The 23523-nt window shown below is 55.7% G+C and overlaps 1 protein-coding gene and 1 long non-coding RNA gene across 5 annotated transcripts; one reads left to right on the top strand and one right to left on the bottom strand.

Moving 5' to 3' along the window:
- Nucleotides 1-206: 206 nt before the first annotated feature.
- Tpm4 (tropomyosin 4) lies at nt 207-22553 on the top strand. 4 transcript variants are annotated; one of them, XM_046436501.1, is made up of 9 exons: nt 207-362; nt 5899-6024; nt 10462-10595; nt 13114-13231; nt 13754-13824; nt 14797-14872; nt 16908-16970; nt 17051-17120; nt 21101-22553. In XM_046436501.1, exons 1-9 carry the CDS (start codon nt 249-251, stop codon nt 21181-21183), a joined length of 855 nt encoding a protein of 284 aa, XP_046292457.1. In that variant the 5' UTR covers nt 207-248; the 3' UTR covers nt 21184-22553. The 4 variants fall into 4 exon arrangements, with proteins under 4 accessions (XP_046292457.1, XP_046292458.1, XP_046292460.1 ...); XM_046436502.2 differs by lacking the exon at nt 21101-22553 and adding an exon at nt 17918-18139; XM_046436504.2 differs by lacking the exons at nt 207-362; nt 5899-6024; nt 21101-22553 and adding exons at nt 6310-6547; nt 17918-18139.
- LOC124087579 (uncharacterized) lies at nt 5163-8241 on the bottom strand. Its single transcript, XR_006850150.2, has 2 exons — nt 7431-8241; nt 5163-6095 (listed from the first exon to the last, which is right to left on the bottom strand). It is a non-coding gene; the product is annotated as an uncharacterized LOC124087579 (long non-coding RNA).
- Nucleotides 22554-23523: the final 970 nt, after the last annotated feature.

The following is a 23523-nucleotide window of genomic DNA, read 5'->3' as shown; positions in this document are numbered from 1 at the left end:
AACTGCCCGGGCCTCTTCTTTCTCCCTCCTTTGAGAAAATCCTAGGCCCAAATAAGGCGAGGGCTGCGGGCGCCGGGTGAGCTGGCCAAGTCCTCCCGACAAGCGAGTGGCGGCTGGCCCGGCCGGCCGGGCTTGGGCCTCCTCCAAGACTCGCCCTGCAGGAGGGCGGGCGCACCCCGATCCTATAAGGCCCTCTCCTGCACCCTGCCGCTCACTCACCCTCCAGCCCGCAGCCCCGCAGCCCAACCATGGAGGCCATCAAGAAGAAGATGCAGATGCTGAAGCTGGACAAGGAGAATGCCATCGACAGGGCCGAGCAGGCCGAGGCGGACAAGAAAGCCGCCGAGGACAAGTGTAAGCAGGTGAGTGGCCTCGGCTGGCTGTCTGTGCCCACTCTGCAGTCCAAGTGCGGTGGGTGCTGGGCTGAGGGTGGAGGTCACAGAAATTTTGGTACCTGAGTGCCGGGGTGGGGCCGGGGCCGATGCTCTAGCAGAGACAGAGGGGACTTCCCTGGGAGGGTGTCCCTGGGCTGGGAATCAGGAGTGACCAGACATCGCCTCCCCAGGGCCGGCGGGAGCCCAGGGAGAGGGAAGGTGCTGTGTGCCCCAGGGGGAGGCTGTGTGTGCGCGCGCACCTCTGAGTGCCTGTGCATATTTGTGTGTGGGAGCATCTGTGTGTGTGTGTGCTAGTGTGTGCCCGTGGGGACTTTTCTGTATTCACGTGTTTGTGTGTGCTTGAACGTTTCTCTGTGGGTTGTGTGTTTGCATGTGAGCATTTTGGGGTGTGTGTGTGTGTGTTCCCGTGGGGACTGTGGGCAGGCGGAGGTGTGTGCGAGGACCGGTCAGTGTGTGGCCTGTGGTGTGTGATGTGGGGCTGTGGACAGTGGGAGGCGGGCTGTGTGGGCATGGAGGTGACCGTGTGTGTGTGTGTGTGTGTGTGTGCGCGCGCGCGCGCACGCGTGGGGGCTGACTGAGCTTCTGTCGGGATGTGTGTCTGGGTGACTGGTTTTCGGGAGGACGTGGTGTTGACATGTGTGTCTTTTCCTTTGTCTTTTTATTGTTCTTTTATTCATTTTTACGTGGTGCTGAGGATGGGCCCGGTGCCTCGCTGTGACAGGAAGGCGCTCTGCCCCTCAGCCACCACCCAGCCCCTGAGATGTCTCTGTGCGTGTCTGTGCGCACGCGTGTGCGTGGAGAGGAGGGGATGGCTGAGCAGTGCGAGACATGGGGACCCTGTGCCTGTGTCTCGCGGAGCCCAGGGCTCCTGTCACATGCGGTGTCGGGGGAGCGGCTGGGGGGCCTGGGCCAGGGCCGGAGAGCTGAGGAGCCCCGCCTGGCTGTGTATCCCAGCGTGTCCTGGTGTCCCAGGGACAGGAGGTGATGGCCCGAGGCAGGAGGGAGGCCGCGTCCCACCCCAGCAGCCCAGGAGCCCACGCAGACCCAGAGCTCCAGGGAGGAGACCCTCACGACGGGGGTCACGGGGAGCTCATGGAGGCTCAGTGGACAGGGCCGGGTTGAGCCGAGGCTGGCGCTTGGGATGGGGCAAGAGTCCCTTGTCCCGTCTGGACAGCGGGAATGGCAGAAGGAAGGAAGGGGCTCGTGCCTCCCGGGGTGCCCTTCCTCAGGGCTGCGCCATCCCGGGCCACCTGCTGGGCCCTTGGGATGGTGCAGGGCTTCGGATAAGCCCCCGGAGTCCCCCAGGACGGCCACACCAGGTGCCCAGGCCGGCCCAAGCCAGGCCCGGTTCATGTCATCAGTTTGGTCACGGGGTGCCCTCACCTCCCAGTGCCTAGCTGGCCCCTGTGTGAGGTGGGGACGTCACTGGGGCCTTCCTGGCTGCATGGGAGGATCAGAGGTGACTGTGCAGGTGGAGGCCTTGGCTGGGGAAGGGCTCGATACACATGGGACTATTTCCTGCCCCGCCCTGCTTCCTCTTTGGCCCTCCCCACCCCCCAGTCCCTAGGGCAGCCCTGAGTGACACATCCATGTGGGCCAACTCCACCCCAGCGTTCCCGGCCACACTCCTTTCCCTCTTCCCGGGGCCCCTCCCTGGCAAACACAGACCCGTCCTGCCTGGGCCCTGGCCTGCCGGCTGCCCTCCATCAACCTTTAGCCCCGTCATGGGCAGCTTAGCCAGGGAACAGCGCAAAGCCTGTGGCTCCAATTCTCACTAAGGTGTGGGTGACTGATACAGAGGCAGCCACGAGCTAGAAGGGAAGGTCCGCTAAGCCTCTAGCCCACTGTCTGACCCTGGAGGTGGACACGGTGCTCCAGTCTCTGGCTGGGTTTTATTCCTTCTTTTGTTATTATTTTATTATTATTATTTTGTACAAGGGGTTGAACTCAGGGGTGCTTGACCACTGAGCCACATCCCCCGCCCTTCTTTTGTTTTGAGACAGGGTCTCACTGAGTTGCTTAGGGCCTCGCTAAGTTGAGGCTGGCTTTGAACTCGTGATCCTGCCTCAGCCTCCGGAGCCGCTGGAATCCTCCTCGTGGCACATGAGTTTTCCAATGGCCAGGCACGGAATCCAAGGTCCCAGAGCCCCAAGGCGGAAGCCAGAGCCCCACAGGGCCAGTGGTCCACCCTGCCTGGGAACGGAGGCCGTGGCGAGGGGTCACCTTGCCTAGCCTACCCTCTGCTCCAGGAAGCCAGAGAGAAAGCCACCTGGGACCAACCCAACCCTCAGGGACAAGGAGCAAAGTCCCGATTCCCATCCCTGCTGGTCCAGTGGGAACAGGACATGGAAGGCCAGCCTGCCTGCTTCCTGCCCACTCCCCTCCAGGGCAGTGACATCCGCCACCAGTGGCCTTTGACCCCACATCCTGCCTCAGCCTGGCCCTAAGGCCCATTTACATGGACTAAAGTTGCTCCATGACCCTCCGGGCCATTTCACAGGCTGGAAAACTGAGGCTCAGGGAAGGTCAGCAACTTGCCGGGGCAGGGCTGCACGTCCCAGCACGTGTTCTGGGAGTGGAACTGGGTCAGAAGGAAGGGCCCGTCCACAGCGTGGGTCTGCATATCCACCGCCCGCCCCTGGGGGGGCTGGTTCCTTTCACTGGGTCATTCAACAACTCTCCTACAGTGTTCTGGGGAGGTGGTTCCAGGGAGCCCCAGGCTGGGGGATGGATGGGGGGTAGGGCAGGAGTCCCCCCGGCAGAAGGTGGGGAGCCGTGGGCACAGCTGGGCCAGCAGTCCAGCAAGCAGGTAGTTTTGCTGTTGTTGTTTTTTAATATTTTTTTTAGTTGTCAATGGACCTTTATTTTATTATTTGTGTGTGGAGCTGAGAATCGAACCCAGGGCCTCACACATGCCAGGCAGGCGCTCTGCCCCTGGGCTCCAGCCCCCGAGTTAGTTTAACAGAGTGGGACTCCCGTCCCCCGCTGGACACCCTCATTCCCCTTTCAGACTCGACTTGCCCTTCTGGAACGGGGCCTCTAGGGAGATGGCATTTGTAACACGCCTGGGACACTCTGAGATGCTCAGTAGCCTCCCACCCACCCTCTGCTAGTCCCACCAGTTCTTGTCCAAATGTCCTCAGAGCCAAGCCATCTTCACAGCCAGGAACCCAGGGTGCCTTGTTTGAACCCCTCCCCCACACCGGCCAGGCACACAGTCGGTGCCCAGTAAATGCTGTGATCCGGAGGGAAGACAGGGGGTGCTGGGTCAGGACTGATCTGTGAAGTGTCTTTAAGGAAACTGGCTTAGGGCTGGGCCTGGGCCCGGGCTCAGGGGCAGAGCGCTGGCCTGGCACGCGGGAGGCACTGGGTTTGATCCTCAGCTCCACAAAAAAAACCTTAAATACACAAAACAAAGGTGCTGTGTCCCTGTGCAACTAAAAAGATGAAAAAGAAAACTGTCTCGTGTTCTCCATGAAGGCAGAAGTTCAAAAGCCAGGGTGGTGAGAGGCCACCAGGTCAGAGCGGAAAAGTGAGCTCAGAAAAGGGGACAGGGGTCACATAGCTGGGACTTGGAGTCAGACTCCAGGCTCCTTACCTGGAGTTAAAGGCCCAAACCCGCAGACCCTGACTTTGGTCTGAGTTGCTGCTGGCACTGGGTTGGGCCCTGTCACCTTCCTGTGACTGAATATTTTTGCGGGAGTGTGTGTGGGGGGGTGTCCCTGGTGACTTAAGCAGACCCATCCGTCCCTGCTCTGGGCAGCACCTCAGCTAGAGACCCTCACAGGGCACCTCAGTGACCTGAGCTGAAGCCCCAGCAGCAGGACCCCCGAAGGCTCAGGAGCTGCGAGTCTGGGTGTCCCTGCCTAGGAGCAGGACCTTGTAAGAATTCACGCTAGTGTGCGCACACTCACTCACGCACATGCTCACACGCACACGGCACCTTACCTCTTGGGGGAGAGTGGGATCAGCCGGCTCCAGAAGTCTCAAGCACAGGAGCCTTTATGACCCATCCTTTGGGGGAAGGGAGAGAAGCCAGTTGGGGAGGAAGGGAGGACAGCCCCCCTGGCGTGGGGGACAGGACTGCAGCTGGGTCTCCGCCCCGGGAGCTCTAACAACACACAGAGCCACGGCCATGCTTCCTCACAGTCTGGAGGCTGGGAGTCCAAGGTCAAGGTGCAGGTGTGCTGTTGGGAGGGCTCTTCTGGCTCCTGGACAGCCACCTTCCTACACTGGTCCCTTCCTCTTCCTCTGAGGCCCCTGATCCCGTGTGGGGCTCCACCCTCCAGACCTCACCTCACCCTAATCCAATCACAAAGGCGCCCACCTCCAAATACCATCCCTTCCAGATTGGGGTCCAAAATACAGGTTTGGGGTGGGGGGGACACAAGCATGTAGTTCATAGTGGTTTATGTTCAGAGGAACTGGGTTCCAATTCTGTACTGTGTGACCTAGGAAAAGCCACTTCACCTTTCTGGGCCTCTTCCTGGAAGGAGGACAATGAGGCAGGGTCTTGGGCTGCCTGCTCCCCCTAGGAGCATGGACAACAGCAGGGGTCAGACCAGCAGAGACAGCAGTCAGATCAGCCCAGGGGATGGATGAGGCCACCCCAGTCTGGAGGGTGGTGCAGTGTGGGGTCTGAGCTGATTTGATGGGCGTGGTGGAGGTAATGGGGATGCAGGTGATGGGGCCTGTGGTTTGTATCCCCCAGACAGGACCTCCTCAAACTAGGAGCCAGGGAAGACTCTCAAGATAAAGGACTAAAAATTTGGAAAAGACAGCAGACATTTTAATTAAGATAAACATACACCAAACATGCAACATTGGAAAAGATTTAACCTGAGCCTTCAAATAAAATGATGTTTGATGGGTTGGTTTCTTCTAGCTAAGCCCCCAAAGTTTACAAGTTGGGGTGCAGGGTCCGAGCCCTTTGGAGAATTTTGGGAGACGTCTGAGATTCACTGCCTTGGGCATGGCTAAGGGCAATAGGCAATGGGGAGCCATGGCAGGTTCTGGGCAGGGAAAGGGCAGCCATACTCTTTGGAAAGTTTCCCTGGCTGACAATGTGGGGTACAGACCTAGAGAAAGGTAGACTGAGGAGAAAGAGGAGGGGTCCAGATCCAGAGTATGAGGTTCCCCTTCCTGCTTAACCCACATCACTAGGGGGTTTTGCAAAAGCCTGAAACTGTCAGGCAAAACTGAATGAGCAGTGTTTCTGGAAAACCTGTGGGAACACCAATTCCCCCAAAGCTGTGATCGAGTCCCCAGCAGGACTGGGGACCCCAGGGAGGTTAAGAACATTTAGTCCCCAGGACAAGGGAAACCCCTGGGCAGGTCGCATTTCTTGAATGGTGCGTACTATTGTTATCCTTGTTTTACAGACGAGGAAACCCATGCCCAGAGAGGAGGAGAGCCAGAGGACTTTTGTGCACATGGGGGCCAACCCTGTACCGCAGGGGCACGGTGGCACCCCAGGCTGATGCGTCCCCCGATCTGTCCCCAGGTGGAGGAGGAGCTGACGCACCTCCAGAAGAAACTGAAAGGGACAGAGGATGAGTTGGAAAAATACTCGGAGGACCTGAAGGACGCGCAGGAGAAGCTGGAGCTGACGGAGAAGAAAGCCTCCGACGTAAGTGCGCAGAGCTGGGGGTGCCCGCGGCAGGGCCGGCAGGAGCCCCAGGGCTGGCCGGGCGGGCAGTGCTGGAGGAAGAGGAGGAGAACCAGTTGGAGAAGGCGGTGCCTCCCGGCGCTTTCTCCAAATAAGTCCCGAAAAGGGGCACTTTCCAGCAGCTGCGGCCAGCGGTGCCGACGTCAGGCCCTCCCCCAGCGGTGCTGACGTCGGCGGCCGGCCCCGGTGACCTCATCGCCTCGACGGCAGCGGGGCCGGGGGGCGGGGAGAGGCGGGGGCGGCCCGGCGCAGGCAAAGGCTGGGGGGCCGGGGCGCGGCTGCTGTAGCTCTCGCCAGAGCCGAGCCGAGCCCAGCCGATCGCCCGCTGCGTGCGCCCCCGCGCCTCCGCGCCATGGCCGGCCTCAACTCCCTGGAGGCGGTGAAACGCAAGATCCAGGCCCTGCAGCAGCAGGCGGACGAGGCGGAGGACCGCGCTCAGGGCCTGCAGCGGGAGCTGGACGGCGAGCGCGAGCGGCGCGAAAAAGTGAGAGCCCCGCGCGCCCGGCGCCCGCACCCCCAGCCGCGCGCTCTCCTTTCTCTCCCGCTCCCGCGCGCCCGGCTGCAGCGGTCACTGCCGGGAGCCCGCCTTGGCGCCCTCCGGCCTGCCGCTCCCCGATCGCGGCCCCCGCGTCCGCTCCCCGGCCGCCGCCCGCCGAGTCCCCCTGTCCTCCGCCGCCATCCTCCCTCCCGGGCTGGGGCCGCGGAGGGGGCGCTGCATCCGGGGCGGGCGAGGCCGGCCGGGCGGGAGATGGGGGGATGGGGCGGAGGGGTGCGCAGCCCCCGCTGGGGAGGTGGAGGAGGGGGTGCGCGGCGCTGGGCTCCGGGTCCGGGCAGGCGCGGAGTCCCCGGCCGAGGGGCTCGGCTACTGGACCAGGCGGCGGGGCGCGGGGGAGGCAAGGCCGGCTCCCATTGTCTGGGGCTGGGCCGGCCGGCTGGACTTGGGCGGGGGGCGGGGGCGGCGCGCTTCTCGCTTCCCCGGTGGCTTCCCGGCTCCCGCTGAACTTTCCCAGCCGTTCCCAGGGGCGCGGCGGCGACGTGTCTGCTCCTGGCAGGGGGCGGAAGTGCAGCCCTGAGCCGCCGGCCTTTCTCTCCAGCTGGTCCCTGGGGCAGCCAGGGCCGCGGGACCCCGCCTTCGTCCAGAAGGCCCTTGGAATGTTCGCGAGGGGCCCTCCACCTGTGATCGTTTGAGCACCTACTGTATGCTTCTGCTGCACGTTGGCGGGAGGGAGCGAGAGGGAGCACAAGTCTGAAAGAGAAGGGAGCCGCAGCACCCCTTCTCCATCCCTGACTGCCCCTCGGGAGAGACGGTGGCAACACTTGGGACTTGGGGACAGATCTGGATCTTAATCCCATCTCAAAGTACTTACCAGCTCTGTGTGGCTCTGGCCCATAGTAGGTGCTCAATTCGTTTTTCTCCCCTCCCTCCAGCCCTAGAAGAGTTCAGAGTCTTTAAGAGGAACAAACAAAAAAGTGTGGTTAGCATTCCAGGGGGCTCCTGGGCCGGGCCAAGCTGACAGGCCGCCTTGGGACTAGGCAGGGTCTAGAGTTTGTTGGGACTTAGACAAGGGGTGTGTGGGGCAGGGGCAGTGGAAGCCCCGGGGACCTGAGAGCTGGGGGACAGGGACTCGGGGCTCAGGGTGGAGATCCCAGAAAAGGAAAGATTCTGCATGGCAGTCCTGGGGCAGTCCAGGCTGGGGCTGGCCCTTCCCAGGGCCTTCTGTGTTGGCCTGGCTTGCAGCCTCTGATCCTGTAAGGGCTCTCTGGCTGGAGGAGACATTGGAAACCGTGTCAGCCCCCAAACAGTAGCTGCTCTGGCCTCTTTCACACACCAGAGCCTCCTAACCCTTCCTCTGATCTCACCCCAAGGCATCTCACAGGAGGACAATTACTTCTGCTCCAAAATGGCCCTCAGCCCTGAGCCAAGACTTGGGAGTGAGACAATCCGGTGGGGAGGGTGGATATTTTTGGAAAGTTTGGGGCTTCTTTAAAGTTCACTCTACAGAGATGCTTCTGTAGGTCTGGAGAGAGGAAGCCTGAAGGTGATTGGTGATTCAGGGAAAAGAACTGGGAGAGAGAGGGAAAAAAAAAACAAAAAACCCGAGTCTCTTGTAGAGAAAGCCAGGAGCCGGCATGTGGCAGGATTCTGGGCCTGCCTCCCAACAGCTGGTTTCATTTAGATTTTTGTGTGATTAACTGACGTCTTCCTGTTTCTTTGCCACATGTATCTAGCAAGCCTCTTTTACCTTATAAGGAAAACCCTTTGTAGAGTGTGGAAGGCTTTGATTGCAGGAAGGGGTGGAGCCCAGGATGACTAGCAGTGACTAGCAGTTTTTCAAAAATCCATATATACGCCTGTGCAGGCAGCACCTACGTGTGTGCGCGCGCGTGTGCGCAGCTCAGGGCTCTTGATTTCAGAGCGTGGCTGCTCACTAGTTAATTTTTTAGACAGTTTGTGAATCAGGTACCTCTGTGTGATCCTAAAAATCAATTCCTGTGTCTTCAGGATAGGTTTCTTTTGGAGGGAAAGTTCTGGAATTAGCGGTGTTGATCGCACACCTGAAAACCACTGAAGGAAAACAAACCAACCCCAGATTCCTCCCCGAGTTGCCGAGTGGTGCTGGACAGACCAGTGCTGGTCAGAGTCGTGCAGTTAAGAGAGATGCCCGGGCTTGGCGTGGGGCTCCGCGGGTGTGTTTGCCTAGCATGTGAGAGGCCCTGGGTTCCCTCCCCAGCATCCAAAAAACAAAAAACCCTCCTCACTGAAAGGTGACTTTTTTTGTTTTTGGTGGCAATGCTGGGGATTGAACCCAGGGCCTTGTGCATGCGAAGCCACCTCTGCCAACTGAGCGATAGCCCCAGCCCCAAAGGGTGGTATTTCTTTCCTTTTTTTTAATCAATTTTTTTTGTAGTTGTACAGAATAACTTTATTTTACTTATTTATTTTAATGTGGTGCTGCGGATCGAACCCAGGGCCTTGCACATGCGAGGCAAGCGCTCTACCGCTGAGCTACCACCCCAGCCCAAAAGGTGGTATTTCTAAAGACTGTCCCTCAGCCGTCCTCATCGGCTCTCCACATTGCTGGTTCAGGGGCGCAGCAGTCAGAAGCCCCCGTGGGTGTGTCCTTGCTGCGGGGGGCTCTGGCCGCAGACCTTCCTGGTTCAGTGACTTCTATTTTCTGATGTATAGACTCCGGCCAGCAGGGCGTGGTTCCCAGTCATTTTTATAGTCTTTCCCACTTCAGAGATTTCTTGTCTAGATAGGAAGAAGGTTTGTGGCTTCGCCCCTTGGTTGGCCCTGTGTGACTATCTCAGCATTCCTTTCCAAGGGTGGCCATGCCCGCCCCACTGGCCTGGCGGAAGTCCCCCTCCCCAGAGGGATGTGGGGCTGGGAAAGCAAGGGCTCCAGGGCTCCATCCCTGTCCTGCTCTGAGTCACTGAACAGAACCACTTCCCCTAGCAGGGCCCTTGGTGCCCCCATCTGTAAAATGGGTGAGATGTGAGACTCTAAGGGCAGCGTGGCCCTTCCCACGTGTCAGGGCTGAGCCGGCCAATGCCCTGCAGTGACAGCCCTCATGGCAGTCCTGTGAGGTCATCAGGCTCTGCGGGAGAGAGGCTCAGAGAGGTGACGCAATCTGCCCCAGGCCACCTGGCTGCGGGTGGCAAGGCCCAGATTCGACCTGGCGCTTTTTGACCCAGAGTTCCTGCTTTTACGCCCTTGGCCAAGCTTCCTCCTTGATGGGTGAAAACACCCTGGAAGGCCGGGCAGTAGCAGCGTCCAGACACCTCTCCGCGCCTGTGGCCACATCTTTCCTTTCTGTGCCCTTTTGTCCCACGGTCTCTGCCAGACGCCATCCAGGACATTTCCAGCTGTGCTGCCCACTGCCACCGCCTTGCTCGTCAGGGCCGGCCCGTCCGGCTTCCGTGTGTGCAGAGTCTTGCCGTTCGGGTGTGTGGCGGCAGGGCTTGGTGGGACGTGGTAAGCCAGGTCACCAAGGGCCTTGCCTCCTGGGAGTCCTGCGGTCGGCCCTGGTGACACACTCAGTGTCTTTTTCACAGGAGAGCCACACCCCGATGGGGCTCTGTTCTGAGCTGCCTGAAAGGCCTGCACCGGGGTCCCAGGTCACAGAGTGTGCGCCTTTTATTGTCCCTGTCATTATTTTCATTGACGCATCTCCCACCTATCGTCCCTCTTCAGTATTGACTGGCCGTCCCCTGATTGCGGGCTGGCTGTCTCCTGATGTTTTCGGGGAAGATGTGTCATTTTACATTCTCCGGACAAGAGAGGATGGATTCCTTCTGGGGGTTCGGGTGGCCTTTGGGACTCGGTCAGCAGAGGGGAGGCGGGAGCTCTTGCCGGGTGGCTGCTTCTTAACCTGCCCGCACCTGTGACCTCCCCAGGCCGAAGGTGATGTGGCAGCTCTCAACCGACGCATCCAGCTGGTGGAGGAGGAGCTGGACAGGGCCCAGGAACGGCTGGCCACCGCCCTGCAGAAGCTGGAGGAGGCAGAAAAGGCTGCGGATGAGAGCGAGAGGTGAGGACACTGGGCCTGGTGGCCTCCGTGAATTGGGGATCACACTGCTGACCTCCCAGAGAAAAGCAAAAAGAGCAGCGGTCAGTTTGCAGAGGGATACTTCCTTAGAAAGCCATGGTACCTCTCTTCAGTGTTCCTGCGACATCGGTTTTCAGGGCAGTGTGAAAAGAGGGAGAACTGGGTGTGGTGGCGCACACCTGTAATCCCAGCTACTCAGGAGGCTGAGGCAGGAGGACAGCAAGTTTGAGGCCAGCCTCAGCAACTCAGTAAGGCCCTGTCTCAAAATAAAAAGATAAAAGGGGCTGGGGCCTAGCTCAGGGTAGAGACTTGCCCAGCATGTCCAAGGCTCTGGGTTTCATCCCTAATGCTGTGCAAAAAGAAAAATGGGAAATGAGAACTGTAAAGGCCATCTGCAGATGTTAACGGGGTGGTGCCAGCTGTGTCTCAGGGACCAGCGCCACTGATGTCCTTACAACGGATGGGGCCGCCCCCATAGCATTTGCAGCATCCGGGCCTCCACAGGGCGCTCTGTCCTGGGAGCAGGACCGTCCTCTGGCACGCCTTGGCTCTGGAGGACTGAGGGCAGATTGTGCGGCTCTGGGAGGCAGCGGTCTCTGTGCGGTGGTAAATGGGCTCCTTGTGCGGCCATGGTGTGGGCCGGGCCAGTGGTCACTGCGTCTCTGCCACATGGTCACCAGAATCCTCACTTGACCCGTCCACCAAGAGGGCTTTCCAGTGTAAGCTCCCCGCAGGGTTCATTTCTGATGGGGCTCCTGGTCATGAAGCAGCAGGTTCCGTCTGGGGACCCGGGAGGCTGACTGCAGGTTTTGAGGCGAACGCTTCTTCCCCGGCCGTGGCACAGCCAGGGGAGGGAACAGGCCGCCGCGGCCCCTGCTCGCCATAGATGGACAGGGTGGCGGCTCAGGCAGCCACAGAGTGACCAGGATCTAATGGAGAGGCACTTTCGGTGGTGCCCGGGGCCTGGATTGGCCTCGGCCCGAGCTCGTGGTCACACCTGCTGGACGTCTTACTCAGAGGGCCTCCCCACGCCACACTGAGCCTGGGAAGGTCAAGGCCGCTTGCTTGTCTGCAGCACGTCACCAGAGAGGCCTTGAGCGTCACCCTTGGGGGACGCTGCTGCTTTGGTTAAAAGGATTCTACTCTTGGGGCTGGAGGTCCTTCCCCTGCCCCTTACCACAGGGCCTTGAGCAAGTCACTCTGATCTCAGTGTCACAAGGGGTCTTCCCTCAACAAACATTCCAGCGAGCCCCTGACGTGCCAGGGCCAGGCCCTGCACCCGAGCAGGGCGTTTTGATGGCTGAGAGTGGTGGCGAAGGCCAGAGTGAAGTGCTTCCTGGACGGAGGGGAGTGGCGAGAATGGCACACATCAATGACACGTAGTCCTGGTGGGCCTCCTCTCCGGAGTCTGTCACTTATCTGTTCCTCCCCGACTTCCTGGTCAGCCAGCGGAGTCGCAGGAAGGATCAGCTGTCCCCAGGATGCGTCCTTTCTAAGTGCATCCCTGTCGTTCAGACCCCTTCATCCTCACCTGATCGGTGCAGGTTGAGTGTCCCTTGTCCCAAATGAGGGGACCAGGGTGTTTGGGATCTCAGACTTTTCGGATTGGGGATATGGGGTGTACACAGTGACGAGCCACCTTAGGGGTGAGAGCCGGCACACAGCCTGAAGGTCACTTGACAGTGTTTTCAGCGCCCACTCTGTGACCTGGCCGGGAGCTCAGGGGTGGCACTCTCCACTTGTGGCCTCCTGTTGGTGCTCACATGTCCCTGAAGCTCGCTGGGCTGGGGCTTTTCCGGCAGGGGCTCGCCGGGCCTGCCCCTCACCGGCTTTCCCAGGCAGGCTGGCTGTCATTTTATTACGTCCTGTCTTGAAACCCTCGGTCCCGTGTCCCCTCTGCATAAACACCTCAGCTTGTCACTCAGACAGCCCCCTGACCGCCAGGTTCCCACATTGCCCATCCTCGGGGCCTTCTGCGGGCCTGTCCCCCACGGCGGGCTCCCTTTCCCTCATGTTCACTGTGGCCTCTCTTCTTACGTACGCTCTGTCCCCAACAGCCACGTCCCCTCCTGGAAAGCCTTTTGTAGCCGACCACAGCACTGTCCGTGGCTCCTACTCAGCTTCCCACAGCCACTGGCAGGGCCCTCTGGTCGCACCGTAGTGACAGCTGGCATGTGGTGACCACATGCCTCCTTACGTTCCTGAGAAGAGTCTAGAAGGAGCGCACAGACGGGGCCAGACGGCCGGCTTCGGTCCCAGCTCTGCCACTGACTGGCCCTGTGACCTTCTGCGACTCGCATGACCTCTGGGCCTGGGGGTGATGGAGCCACTTCGCGGGGCGGTTGCAGGTCAAGGCAGTCAGCAGAGGGGCCGTGGCCGTGAGCTTGGCGGCCGGCTTCATCTGCAGCTCCGTGACCGGTGGTGCCCGGTGACCGCAGGGCAGGAGAGCCCGGGGCGGGGTGGGCGAGCGCACGGCTCATCCTGAGCTCGCTCCTTGCAGGGGAATGAAGGTGATAGAAAACCGCGCCATGAAGGACGAGGAGAAGATGGAGATTCAGGAGATGCAGCTCAAAGAGGCCAAGCACATCGCCGAGGAGGCCGACCGCAAGTACGAGGAGGTGAGCGGGTCCCACGGGGGCAGGAAGTGGGAGGAAATGGCGCTGCCGATAGCGAGGACCGCGGGCCGGAGGAAGCCCCGGGTTAGGACCGCCGGCCTTCTGGGTGCACATCTGTTTCTGCAGTGACAGCCCCTTGGCTAGGAAACTGTATCTTGCACGATGCCAAGAAGTCCTGTGGTCACTCGTCCAACTTGGCTGGAGAAGCCAAGGGATCGACTCACGTGGGTCCGATGTTCTGGCACAGTTTGGCCAAAGCTGCAGATGGTGGCCCCAGCTGTGTCCTGTGGTCCCTCTCTCTCCTCCCCCTGGTCCAGCTCTCTCCTGCTCCTCGTCTGCCTCACCCCTGGGGCCTGTGCGAGGGTCGCGGTTCCCTCTGGGCCCACCATGATGTGAGGGGGGCCAGCAGAAGGCCCCTTGGTGCGCCTGGCCTGCGTGGCCTGCCACCTACTGGGGAGAGCGCTTCCGACTGGACGGTGGGGAGAGGTGGGGATGGGTCTCAGCGGGGCCCTCCTGTCCCTGCAGGTGGCTCGGAAGCTGGTCATCCTGGAGGGCGAGCTGGAGAGGGCAGAGGAGCGTGCGGAGGTGTCTGAACTGTGAGTGGCAGAACAGGACTGCGTGGGCCCGCTGGCTCCCTGGGTGGAACCCGAGGGAGGTGGCTGTGCTGGGAGTTGACACTGGCCGGGCCTCTGTGCCCGTGGGCGGGCACCTGGACTCCTGGCTCATCCCTCCTTTTGTTTTTTTCTTTTGGTGATGCTGGGGGTGGAACCCAGGGCTTGTGCACATGAGGCAAGGCTCCACCAGCCGAGCGACAGCCCAGCCCTCCTCCCTCCTTCTGCATCCATAGTGTCCTGTCTTCATGCCCCAGGAAGCATTGCCCACGTCTTCTCTTCCCAGGAAGATACTGGGGAAGAGCAGTGTGACAGGTGGTAGCGCAGAAGTCCCGTTTTCCCAGCGAGGCCAGCTCAGGGGCTGAGAGTGTAGAGAGCAGGCTGCGCCTTAGCGCTTCGGGGCTCTGCTCCTGGCGTCAGTGTTGGGCCCCTGACACGTTCCTGGCGGGGAGGTGAGAAGCTTGACCAGAATCGCACAAGTTGCAACAATCAAAACACTTCCTCCCTTGGCCTTGGATGAGGAATCCAGCTCCAGAGAGCGTCCTGCAGAGCTGAGAGAGATCTGGTTTCACAAACCCATTCCAAGCTTGCTTCCTGGAGTGTCCCGTGTAAGCTCTGCTCGCTGCCCCCCCAGCCCCCACACTCCATCTCATTCTTCCACCTTCCGGAGTCAGCCTCGGTCATCACCAGTTTCACAGTCCTGTTGCCTTGCCCTGGGCGGAAGTCCAGGAGTGCTTTACAAACCCTCCAAGAGCTCCTGGCCCGCCTTGCCTCTGCCCGGTACGATGGGGTTTTGATAAGTACACAGCATCACATCTAGAAAAATCCATTCACATTTTTCCCACATTCCTTCTGGGGGCCCTGGGCAGCGTGGATTGCTCCTTTTGAAAGTTTCTTTTAAAGGAATTGCCTGCAGCTTGGCAAGATAAAACACACATGTTCTTTGTCTCATTGTAGAAAATGTGGGGACCTGGAAGAAGAACTCAAGAATGTCACTAACAATCTGAAATCGCTTGAGGCTGCATCTGAAAAGGTTGGTGGCTGGCTCGAGCTGGAGGGTGACGTGGTGAACTTTGTTCGTTTCTTCAGGAACATGCCAGGGTGTCAGGAATCTGACCTTTACTTGTTAATAGTACCTTGGGTGCCCAGCAGCCAGGGTGGTCCTCTCCAGAAAGAGCTGTCAGTGGCTGGATTTCTCCTGACAGGTCTTGGGTCCTCTTCTGTGAGGGTCTTAGCACCATCTTTGATTTCCATCTCGTGGTACCTGGTAAGGATCCTCTTAGGAGGATCCGAGCAAAACCAAATAAATGGAGAGCCGCACCAGGCCTCGCTCTTGCCTGCGTCCTCCGGTTCCTCCAGATATCCATGATGCAGGTGGAATTGGCTTTTTAGGTTGAAAGTGCCCAGAGCAGTCAGTCACTGCAGAGCAGACCCCATGAGAAGCGTTGTCCACCCTTTTTGGTGGCCCAGCCTGATGAGCTCCAGCCTCATCTCTTCCGCAGGCTCCCTCCTGCCACTTTCCAGGTGCACAGAACTTAAGCTTCATGGACATTCCTTGTCCTCGCGTCCCCTCCAGTTCTTTGAAGCAGCTGTCCCCGCAGCCTGTGGTGGCCTCCTCGTCCCCTTTGCCTGATAACCCTGTTCATCCTTTAGATCTCTGCTTACACTTCGCCCCTTCAAAGACGCTTCTGATATCTCAGCCAGGTTATGGGGTTCTCTGCTGTGGAGCCCCCCTGCTTCTATCCCTGGTGTTAGGCTTATCACGTTTACTTAGTCATTTATTTGCGGTGCTGGGGACGGAACTCAGGGCCTTGTGTGTGCTCAGCAAACACTCCACCACAGAGCCTCACCCCAGCCCTGTCACATTTATTATAATGACCCAATTGATGTATGCTTTCCTTGCTGGACTCTAAGTTTTAAGAAGGGACAGCATCTATCTTGTTTAGGGCAGGGTCTCCCATACCAACATGTGACTGGTGGATGTTTGATCCCAGCATATGTAGTGAATAAATGCAGTTCAGTGTGCGAGCCAGATGTGGTCTTAGCCAGGGACAGAGCTGTCACAGTGATCTTATGTATGGTTTCTGCTCTGGAAGAGCTCAGAATGTAGTAAAGTAAAAGAGACTGATAAAGTTGTAGTTCTTGACAGCATGGTGGCACATGCCTGTAATCCCAGAGGCCTGGGAGGCTGAGCCAGGAGGATGGCGAGTTCAGCCTCAGCAACTTAGCAAGACCCTGTCTCAAAATAAAAAACGGGCTGGGGATGTGGCTCAGTGGTTAAGTTCCCCCGAGTTCAGTCCTCCGCTACCAAAAAATAATAAAGTTATAGTTCTTTGAAAATTCAACAGAGGGACCTTAGAAATTTAGGAAAAGTGTCACTGAGGTGACATTAAAAAAGGCATGGCTGGGGTGTGGCTCAGTGGTGGAGCTCCTGCCTAGCGTAAATGAGGCCCCGGGTTCCATCCCCAGCATGGAAGACAAGAAAAACAAGGGTACCCCTGTGATTCCGGCCAGAAACACAAATTCCAAAGTTGGGCTCAACTCATGGCTTTGTCACTTTATAGCTACGTGACCCTAGACAAATACTTACCTTTCCATGGCCCTTTTGTCATCTGGAAAATGGGACTGAGGATATCTAGCCGTGATGGACGGTGGCAGGACCATGGCAGGCAGTTCTTAAATGTTAGTGATATTAACCTGAGATGATTGACATGAAGCCAAGGGGAAAGGAGCATGTCATGCTGGGGACACAGTCAGGGACAAGCACTGGGAGATGAGTACACAGAACCGACTCCGGCAGGCTCTGCCTTGGGGGAGCTGGTGGACAGACGTAGGGGCATGCATTCCCAGAGACCCGTGCGCCCTACTCCCTGGGAACATGGGTGGGTGATGAGCTCAGGCCCAGCTCAGGGCCACCTCCCTCCTCCTGAAAGGCGCGGCCTGGGCTTGGCTCCTGAGCATGCTCTCGGGTATCAGGCGCTCAATCTTCTCCAAAGAACGGGGGACTTGCGTTCCTGTCTGCCTGTGCCCCTCTTTTTTACAAAGCCATGTTTTGGTGTCTCCCGCAGTACTCTGAAAAGGAGGATAAATATGAAGAAGAAATTAAACTTCTGTCTGACAAGCTGAAGGAGGTGAGTGTGGTGTGGCCCCCCAGCTCTGTCCTCTGGGCTCCCCGGAGCCCTGGTCCTGGTCTGACTCTCCTCTCCTCCAGGCCGAGACCCGCGCTGAATTTGCAGAGAGAACAGTGGCCAAACTGGAAAAGACGATCGACGACCTGGAAGGTATGAAACTGGCATCTAAGAGTATTTGTCCTGCTCCCCCTGCGTGACATATGCAGGGACAGTTGGTGGACAGCGGGGGGTGATTCCGCGGGGGCTGAGCTGGGCTTTGTGTCAGTGAAGTGCAGAGGGAGGGAGTCTTTGGAATTTCTTCAACTTGCTCATTTCACAGAGATGCCTGGCATTTTTTGGAAATGCTTTGCATTTTTTACGGACTCTCTCCCAGAGAGCTTGAAGCGTATCTCAATGTAAGAGAAAGGAAATACAGAGGACTAGGGACCCCAATCAGTAGACCCTGGTCTGCCAGTCTGACTGGTGCCCCGCGTAACCTTGCCTGTTGAAGGGTTCTAATTTTAAGTTCAGTCCCCTGTTCTTCATGAAATAGCCCGGAATTCCAGAAATGGGGTTAAAACAAAATCTCCCAGACTGCCATTCCCCCAGCAAGGGGGCAAAGCCGTTCTCCAGACTGTGTGTCCCTGTGTTTGCTTTGGGAAGTGAGATTTCCATGGGAGGGAGAATGCCTGGTTTCCAGTGTAAGCTGTGGGCTGGGTGACATCCTTGGAAATCAGAAATGACCTGGGGCCTGCAGCTGTGCGGGCAGCTCTGTCCACTTCTAGTCACATTCTCTTCAGGTTCATTGAGGCTCGTCCCCTGCAGAGCCGTTGGCTCCTCCTGTTCATGCTGTTTTCTCACTTCTTTCCTTCCTCTCGCTGTTCACCTGTGGCCCTCCATTCCCACCGTCGCGTCTGTTCCCTGAACCTCTCCTTCTGACTCTCTCCCTGGGGACCTTCGCCCTCTAGATGAGCTATATGCCCAGAAGCTCAAGTACAAGGCCATCAGCGAGGAGCTGGACCATGCTCTCAACGACATGACCTCTCTCTGAGCCGCCCTAGCAATGCCGAAGTCCGCCCTCCCTCTGTGGGGCCTGCGCTCTCGGGGGCTCCTGTCTCCTGGTCTGTTCTTTCACGGCTTCTTCTGACGTGTCTGTGACTCTGAGTGAATAAAGACAGGCCACCCTCGTCTTCCTCCCTCTCCTTTGCATTTTCTCTGCCACCTTTGAGTCGTAGCTGTGTGCCTGTGACCTGCTGGAACAGGCAGTGGGTGGGGGCTCTCACTCACCACGGAGGAGCTCATTACAAGAGGGAAAATCAGGCCCACGTGATTCTTTTCTGAAGATGCGAAAACAAAAGCCAGCCCGGCTGAGCCCTCCGATGTGGCATGAGCTAAGTGCATCTGAATGCCAGTCATTTCGCCTTAAATAGAAATTGTTTTAATGGAGACTCCTCTCTCCAAGCCCCTTGGGCATCTTAACAGAGTCGGCAGAACCTGCGGAGGCGCAGGTCTGTGTCCAAAATGGGGCCACCCCTAATGGGGTGCGAGCTACGCATTCAAACTGCGGCAGTGGCGTCCTGTCTCCTGGTCCCTCCTCTTCTCGTTCGTTCTGTCTGTTATACTCTTGACCAGTCTTCCCCATGTCTCCACTGTCCACGGGACACTGATCCAGCTCCTGCCCTCAGGAGCAAGTTCACCAGCGAAGTTCACCTCTACACACTGCCCTTAGAAAGCTGACTCACAGGGGACTGAAGAGCGCCCTGGGGGGCGGGAGTGTGGCACAGGGGTAGAGCTGCTGGTTTGGCATGTGTGAGGCCCCAAGTTCTGTTCCCAGCCCCCCACAAAAAAATGAACATCCCACGGGTTGATGGGGCACAAGCCTGTTAATCCATCCCGGCTATTTGGAGGCTGAGGCAGGAGGATTACAAGTTCAAGGTCAGCCCGGGCAACTGAGTGAGACCATTTCAAAAAAGTGGGGGGGGGGGAGTCAGCCAGGTACTGTGGCCCAAGCCTGTAATCCCAGCAACTTGGGAGGCTGAGGAAGGAGGAGTGAAAGTTCAAGGCCAGCCTTAGCAATTTAGTGAGGCTCTGTCTCCAAAAGCAGGGCAGGGCATGCCCAAAGCCCTAGGTCCAGGGTCTCCGTGAGCGCGCACACACACACACAGGAGTGAGATTATCATCTCCTGACTCCAGGCAAGGTGCCCGAGATCCTAAAATCTGCCCCTTCCCTTCTACTTAACCCTAACTCTGGTTAGGCCGTGAAGATGGCCTGTGGGATTAAAAGTTCATGCTTAAAGTGACCAGAACTCAGATTTGCCCAAGACTCAAATTTCAGATAGTTGTTCTCTCCTGCACACCATCTCCTGATACCACCTCAGAGTATCCCAGAAACACTGGCACTTTGTCCAGGCCACACCTCCCTGGCTGTCCTTTGAACCTGGAGATGGCATGAAAATCTCCAATTAGATCATCAGTTTGGGGTCACTGTAGCTTGTTCCTCCTCCTCTGGTTTTAAAGTCAGATGGGAACTTCTGTCCTGATTCCTTATACTCACCCCCCAGTGGCCCATGTCCTTTACTCCAGCCTCTGTCCTCCTTCCCTTTATCCTGAGCCAGTTGCCTACCATCAGCTGCCACTCGCCTCACCTGTGCTCTTGAAAGATCAGACGCCAGGGGGTGGTTTGTGTTTGCTCCGTTCATTGCTGGGATTTCTCCAGACATGGGTAGCCTCCACCCTTTGAAAACACCACCCACCTGCTGTCCAGTCTCTACCAACCCACACCTGGGTGGAGCTTCATTCCCAGAGACCAGTGCTACTACCTGTTGATCGTCCGTGAGCCTTGTCACAATTCTAAAGGACAGTTAACACTTGAAGGGAAAGCCATTTCATCTCATACCTAATATAATAAAAACAGAAGCCAGGGAATCCAGGTGCCAGGGTGAAGTGGCTTCAGGGTTTGCAGTGAGATGTGAGTTGGAACCCTTGCCCATGTCGATCATCTCACATTTTAGGAGGTATTTTGCTTTTTCTTCAGTATTTTAATGACTCAGGCCTGGTCCCTTATCAGCCATTGTTCAATTGCAAACCAGTCCTCGAGCTCTGTCATTCTTAGTGGGATTTTTTTTTTCCTTTCTTTTTTTTGGGGGGGTGGGGCAGTACTAGGGACTGAACTCAGGGGCACCCAACCACTGAGTTGCATCCCCAGCCCTGTTTGAATTTTTTATTTAGAGACAGGGTCTCACTGAGTTGCTTAGCACCTTACTTTTGCTGAGGATGGCTTTGAACTCGTGATCCTCCTGCCTCAGCCTCCCAAGCCACTGGAATGTGCCCCATCATTTTTTTTTTTCCTGTATCAGTTCAATTACTCAGAAACATTCCTGTCGTCTGGCTTAAATTTCAGTTATGAAATTTGACTTTACCTGAGGGTTGCATTTACCTGGGGGTTGGCTCCATTGCTCTGGGTACACAGACACAATGACATAATTATGCCTGGAATTTAAGACAGCCATTCCCAGAAGCTCCACAGGAAAGAGGGGTTACAGGGTCACATTTTCCTACCGTGAGTCAGCCACTCATTAACTGGCATCAGGGGGGAAACTTAGCACCCAAAACTAGGACTGATATCTTAAGTTTGTATAGCATTTCATAAGTTCTGAAGGATCTCTCATTTATTCCCCATGTCACACGCTGAGGTTATTTCCCAGTTTGACATCCAGGGAAGCAGACCTGGAAAGCTAACTCGTTTGCCTCAGTGGTGCGACCAGAGCTTAAATCCAGGTGCTGTGACTCTGGAGTTGCCAGACTTATCAAATAAAAATAAGGACATTGAGTTAAATTTGAATTTTAGGCAGGCAAAGCAGTAATATTTTTGGCCTAAGTATATTTCATGCAGTGTTAGGGATACATTATTTGTGGTCTGTATGAAACTCAGTTTAAGTGGGCACCTTGTATTTTATCTTGCAAACTTGACTTCAAAATCTGGTTCTCGGTCCCCATTATTCTGTGGTATTCTGCTCTAATTAAAATAGAGTATTTTCTCTTCTATGATTTGCACTTTGGTAGTTTGAGGTTTAGAGACTTTTGTTTGTTTGTTTCCCCTTTAACAAAGATGCTTGTTAATTCATTTTTCCCTCCCCTCTTGATTCCACCAGAAAAACTTGCCCAGGCCAAAGAAGAGAACGTGGGCCTACATCAGACACTGGATCAGACACTAAATGAACTTAACTGTATATAACCAGAACCGGAAGAGTCTTGTTCCAACAGAAATTCTAGAGCTCCATGTCTTTCTCTTCTTTTGTAAGAAGTTTCTTTTGTTATTGTATCTTCGCTTTGCTGGGATTTCAAGCAAATTATGAATATGTGACCAAATATTTTGTATCAGAGAAGCTTTGGGCACCAGTTAAATCTAATTCCTTTTTTTTTTTTTTTTTAATTTCCAAATGGCACCAGCTTTCTCAGCTCTACTTTTATCCTTAAGTTGCATTTATTCCTAAGGTAGGCAGGGCGTTTCATACTGAGCACACTCCCTTCAGATGGAGGGCTTTTGGTTCCTGGGAATATAGTCAACCCCACCTTTCAAGAATAGGCTCCGATGTCTAGTCGTGGGTTGATTTAAGATGCTAACGGGTGTAACGGTTCTGGGTCACTGTTGGCCAGGTTACAGGAGGCTAGGGACCACCACATTAAAATGGGTGGGGATTTCCCATCCAGAGCCAAAAAAAGAGCCAACGTGGGAAACCATAAACCACACATAGATAAACCTAGTCGTCCCGCCCTTCTCCACACTCCACTGTGCAGAATACATATCCTTGGAGCAGTCAGCTTGACAGTGCTTGGGAAATAGTCATAATATTTACCCAGGAATTGCCTGGATGATCCTTGATGCTATGTTCTACATTTTTCTTTCATTCTAAAGTTGTCCTCTGATGAGCAAGTGTCTTATTCTAATAATGACCCAAGCTTGACGGCTCTTGGGGCCATACCTGAGCAGGAATACTGTGCAGTACAGTCCTGTTAGGGTCAGCCATATCAAAAAGACTGCTAGCCATCCATAAATTACACAGAAGTGTTGTTTTCTGTTTTTTTTTTTTTTTTCTGTCAACAAACATGTTGGGCAGAAGGGGTCTCTCTGGCAGCAAAGTAGATATAGAAAAATAATTTGGCCTGACTTCATCTCCATCCTTCAGGGACTGGCAAATTATCCAAGATTTGAATTCCTTCTTTGGGACCAAGTTAATAAAAGACCAAGAAACTCCTGATGAAACTGGATATGGAGAACTTTTAGGCAGGGGCTGCACATTTTGGCTTTGTTTTATTTTTGCTTTCTCGGTTAACATCTCAGAGCTGAAACATTCCACATTTCCCCAACAGTGTGGGGACCAACTTGAGTTTACAATTCTGACTAAATTCACCCTGCTTCCAGCTTATCCAAATCCCCTGCCCCTCACTCCTATTTATTAAGCATCACACTACCCAGGAGATACACTAGCAAACTGTGCAGCTGAATAAAATCCACACTCTTCTTTAGATTCTTGCGACTGTATCATATGTAATAGTATCACTTTTTCTACATTTTGGTCAAATAAATTTTTACATAAATGACAATTTGTGTGAATTTCAAAATGGGTGGGGACATGCAGCATTTTGGTTTAACAAATGTAAATTGGGTAGAAAGAGAAGGTAATTTTTGTGCCAAGAACTTTTGCGTTATACCATGACTTCATGATAGATTGTGATCTCCGTATTGCAGAGTGTGTGCTTAGCCTCAGTTACTCAGAAGCTCCTGTCCTGTGATCCTCAGTCCTGCCTAAGCCAGGTTGTGAAGAATAAGTAGGATTTTAATAGATGTGAGAACATGGAAGGTGGTTTCTATTGCCTGAGTTAGACAAGTACAAGATCTGCCTGAATAAGGTTTCTGTATGCTTCACAATTAAAGCGAAGCACACATACAGTTGGAAGGTAGGCTGGGTCCACACTGATGAGAACTTGAACTTAGTATGGTTAGGAGTGGAGAAGCACTGAAGACTGAAGTAAGCAGATCAGAACAAAACTAGGGAATTCCACTCTGCATGCATTATCAGGAAGGACTCGGGGGAGCAGACAGGAGGGAAAACAAGTTGGGAAAATCAATAATCCACAGTAGTGCCTGCCATGAAATAAGAGGGAAGAAGTAATCAGAAGAAAGTTATTTAAACTTTAGCCAAGTGGGTGGCAGGGAATTTAGAGAAGAGAGTGTCAAGTCACTACTGTTTCACTACCTGAATTGCTCTCTTAGTTTACTCAAGATCTTGGCTTGGGGAGGGGAGGTAAGCAATCAAAGAGAAATGAAAGCCTTTAAAATGTAAATGTAATGTAGATGGCAGGTGTGGGGGAGGTTGAATACAGTATACTTCTCTGCTCTAAGCCCCCCCCCCACCCACCGATACTATATGGAAGTTCCTCCTTTAAGTACCTCTTTTCTCCCTCCCCACCCTGTTGGGTTGTAATTTAACCTCAGGATCCTGTTTTAATCATCTTTGCACCTCAGCATTTAAGGGTCCAGTGTTCCTTAACTGACGTGGCCCAGCTCTTGGGG

The sequence above is a fragment of the Marmota monax genome, unplaced genomic scaffold (assembly GCF_021218885.2).
Source record: "Marmota monax isolate L192 unplaced genomic scaffold, Marmota_monax_Labrador192_F-V1.1 WCK01_AAM20220418_F8-fsc00021, whole genome shotgun sequence".
NCBI classification, from domain to species: Eukaryota; Metazoa; Chordata; class Mammalia; order Rodentia; family Sciuridae; genus Marmota; species Marmota monax.
This window is presented reverse-complemented; position numbering and strand designations above follow the sequence as displayed.

Coding starts and splice junctions, on each gene's coding strand:
- Tpm4 (XM_046436501.1), top strand. CDS start 249: ATGGAGGCCATCAAGAAGAAGATGCAGATGCTGAAGCTGGACAAGGAG. Junction 363..5,898: donor CCGAGGACAAGTGTAAGCAG/GTGAGTGGCCTC, acceptor ATCTGTCCCCAG/GTGGAGGAGGAGCTGACGCA. Junction 17,121..21,100: donor GACGATCGACGACCTGGAAG/GTATGAAACTGG, acceptor TGATTCCACCAG/AAAAACTTGCCCAGGCCAAA.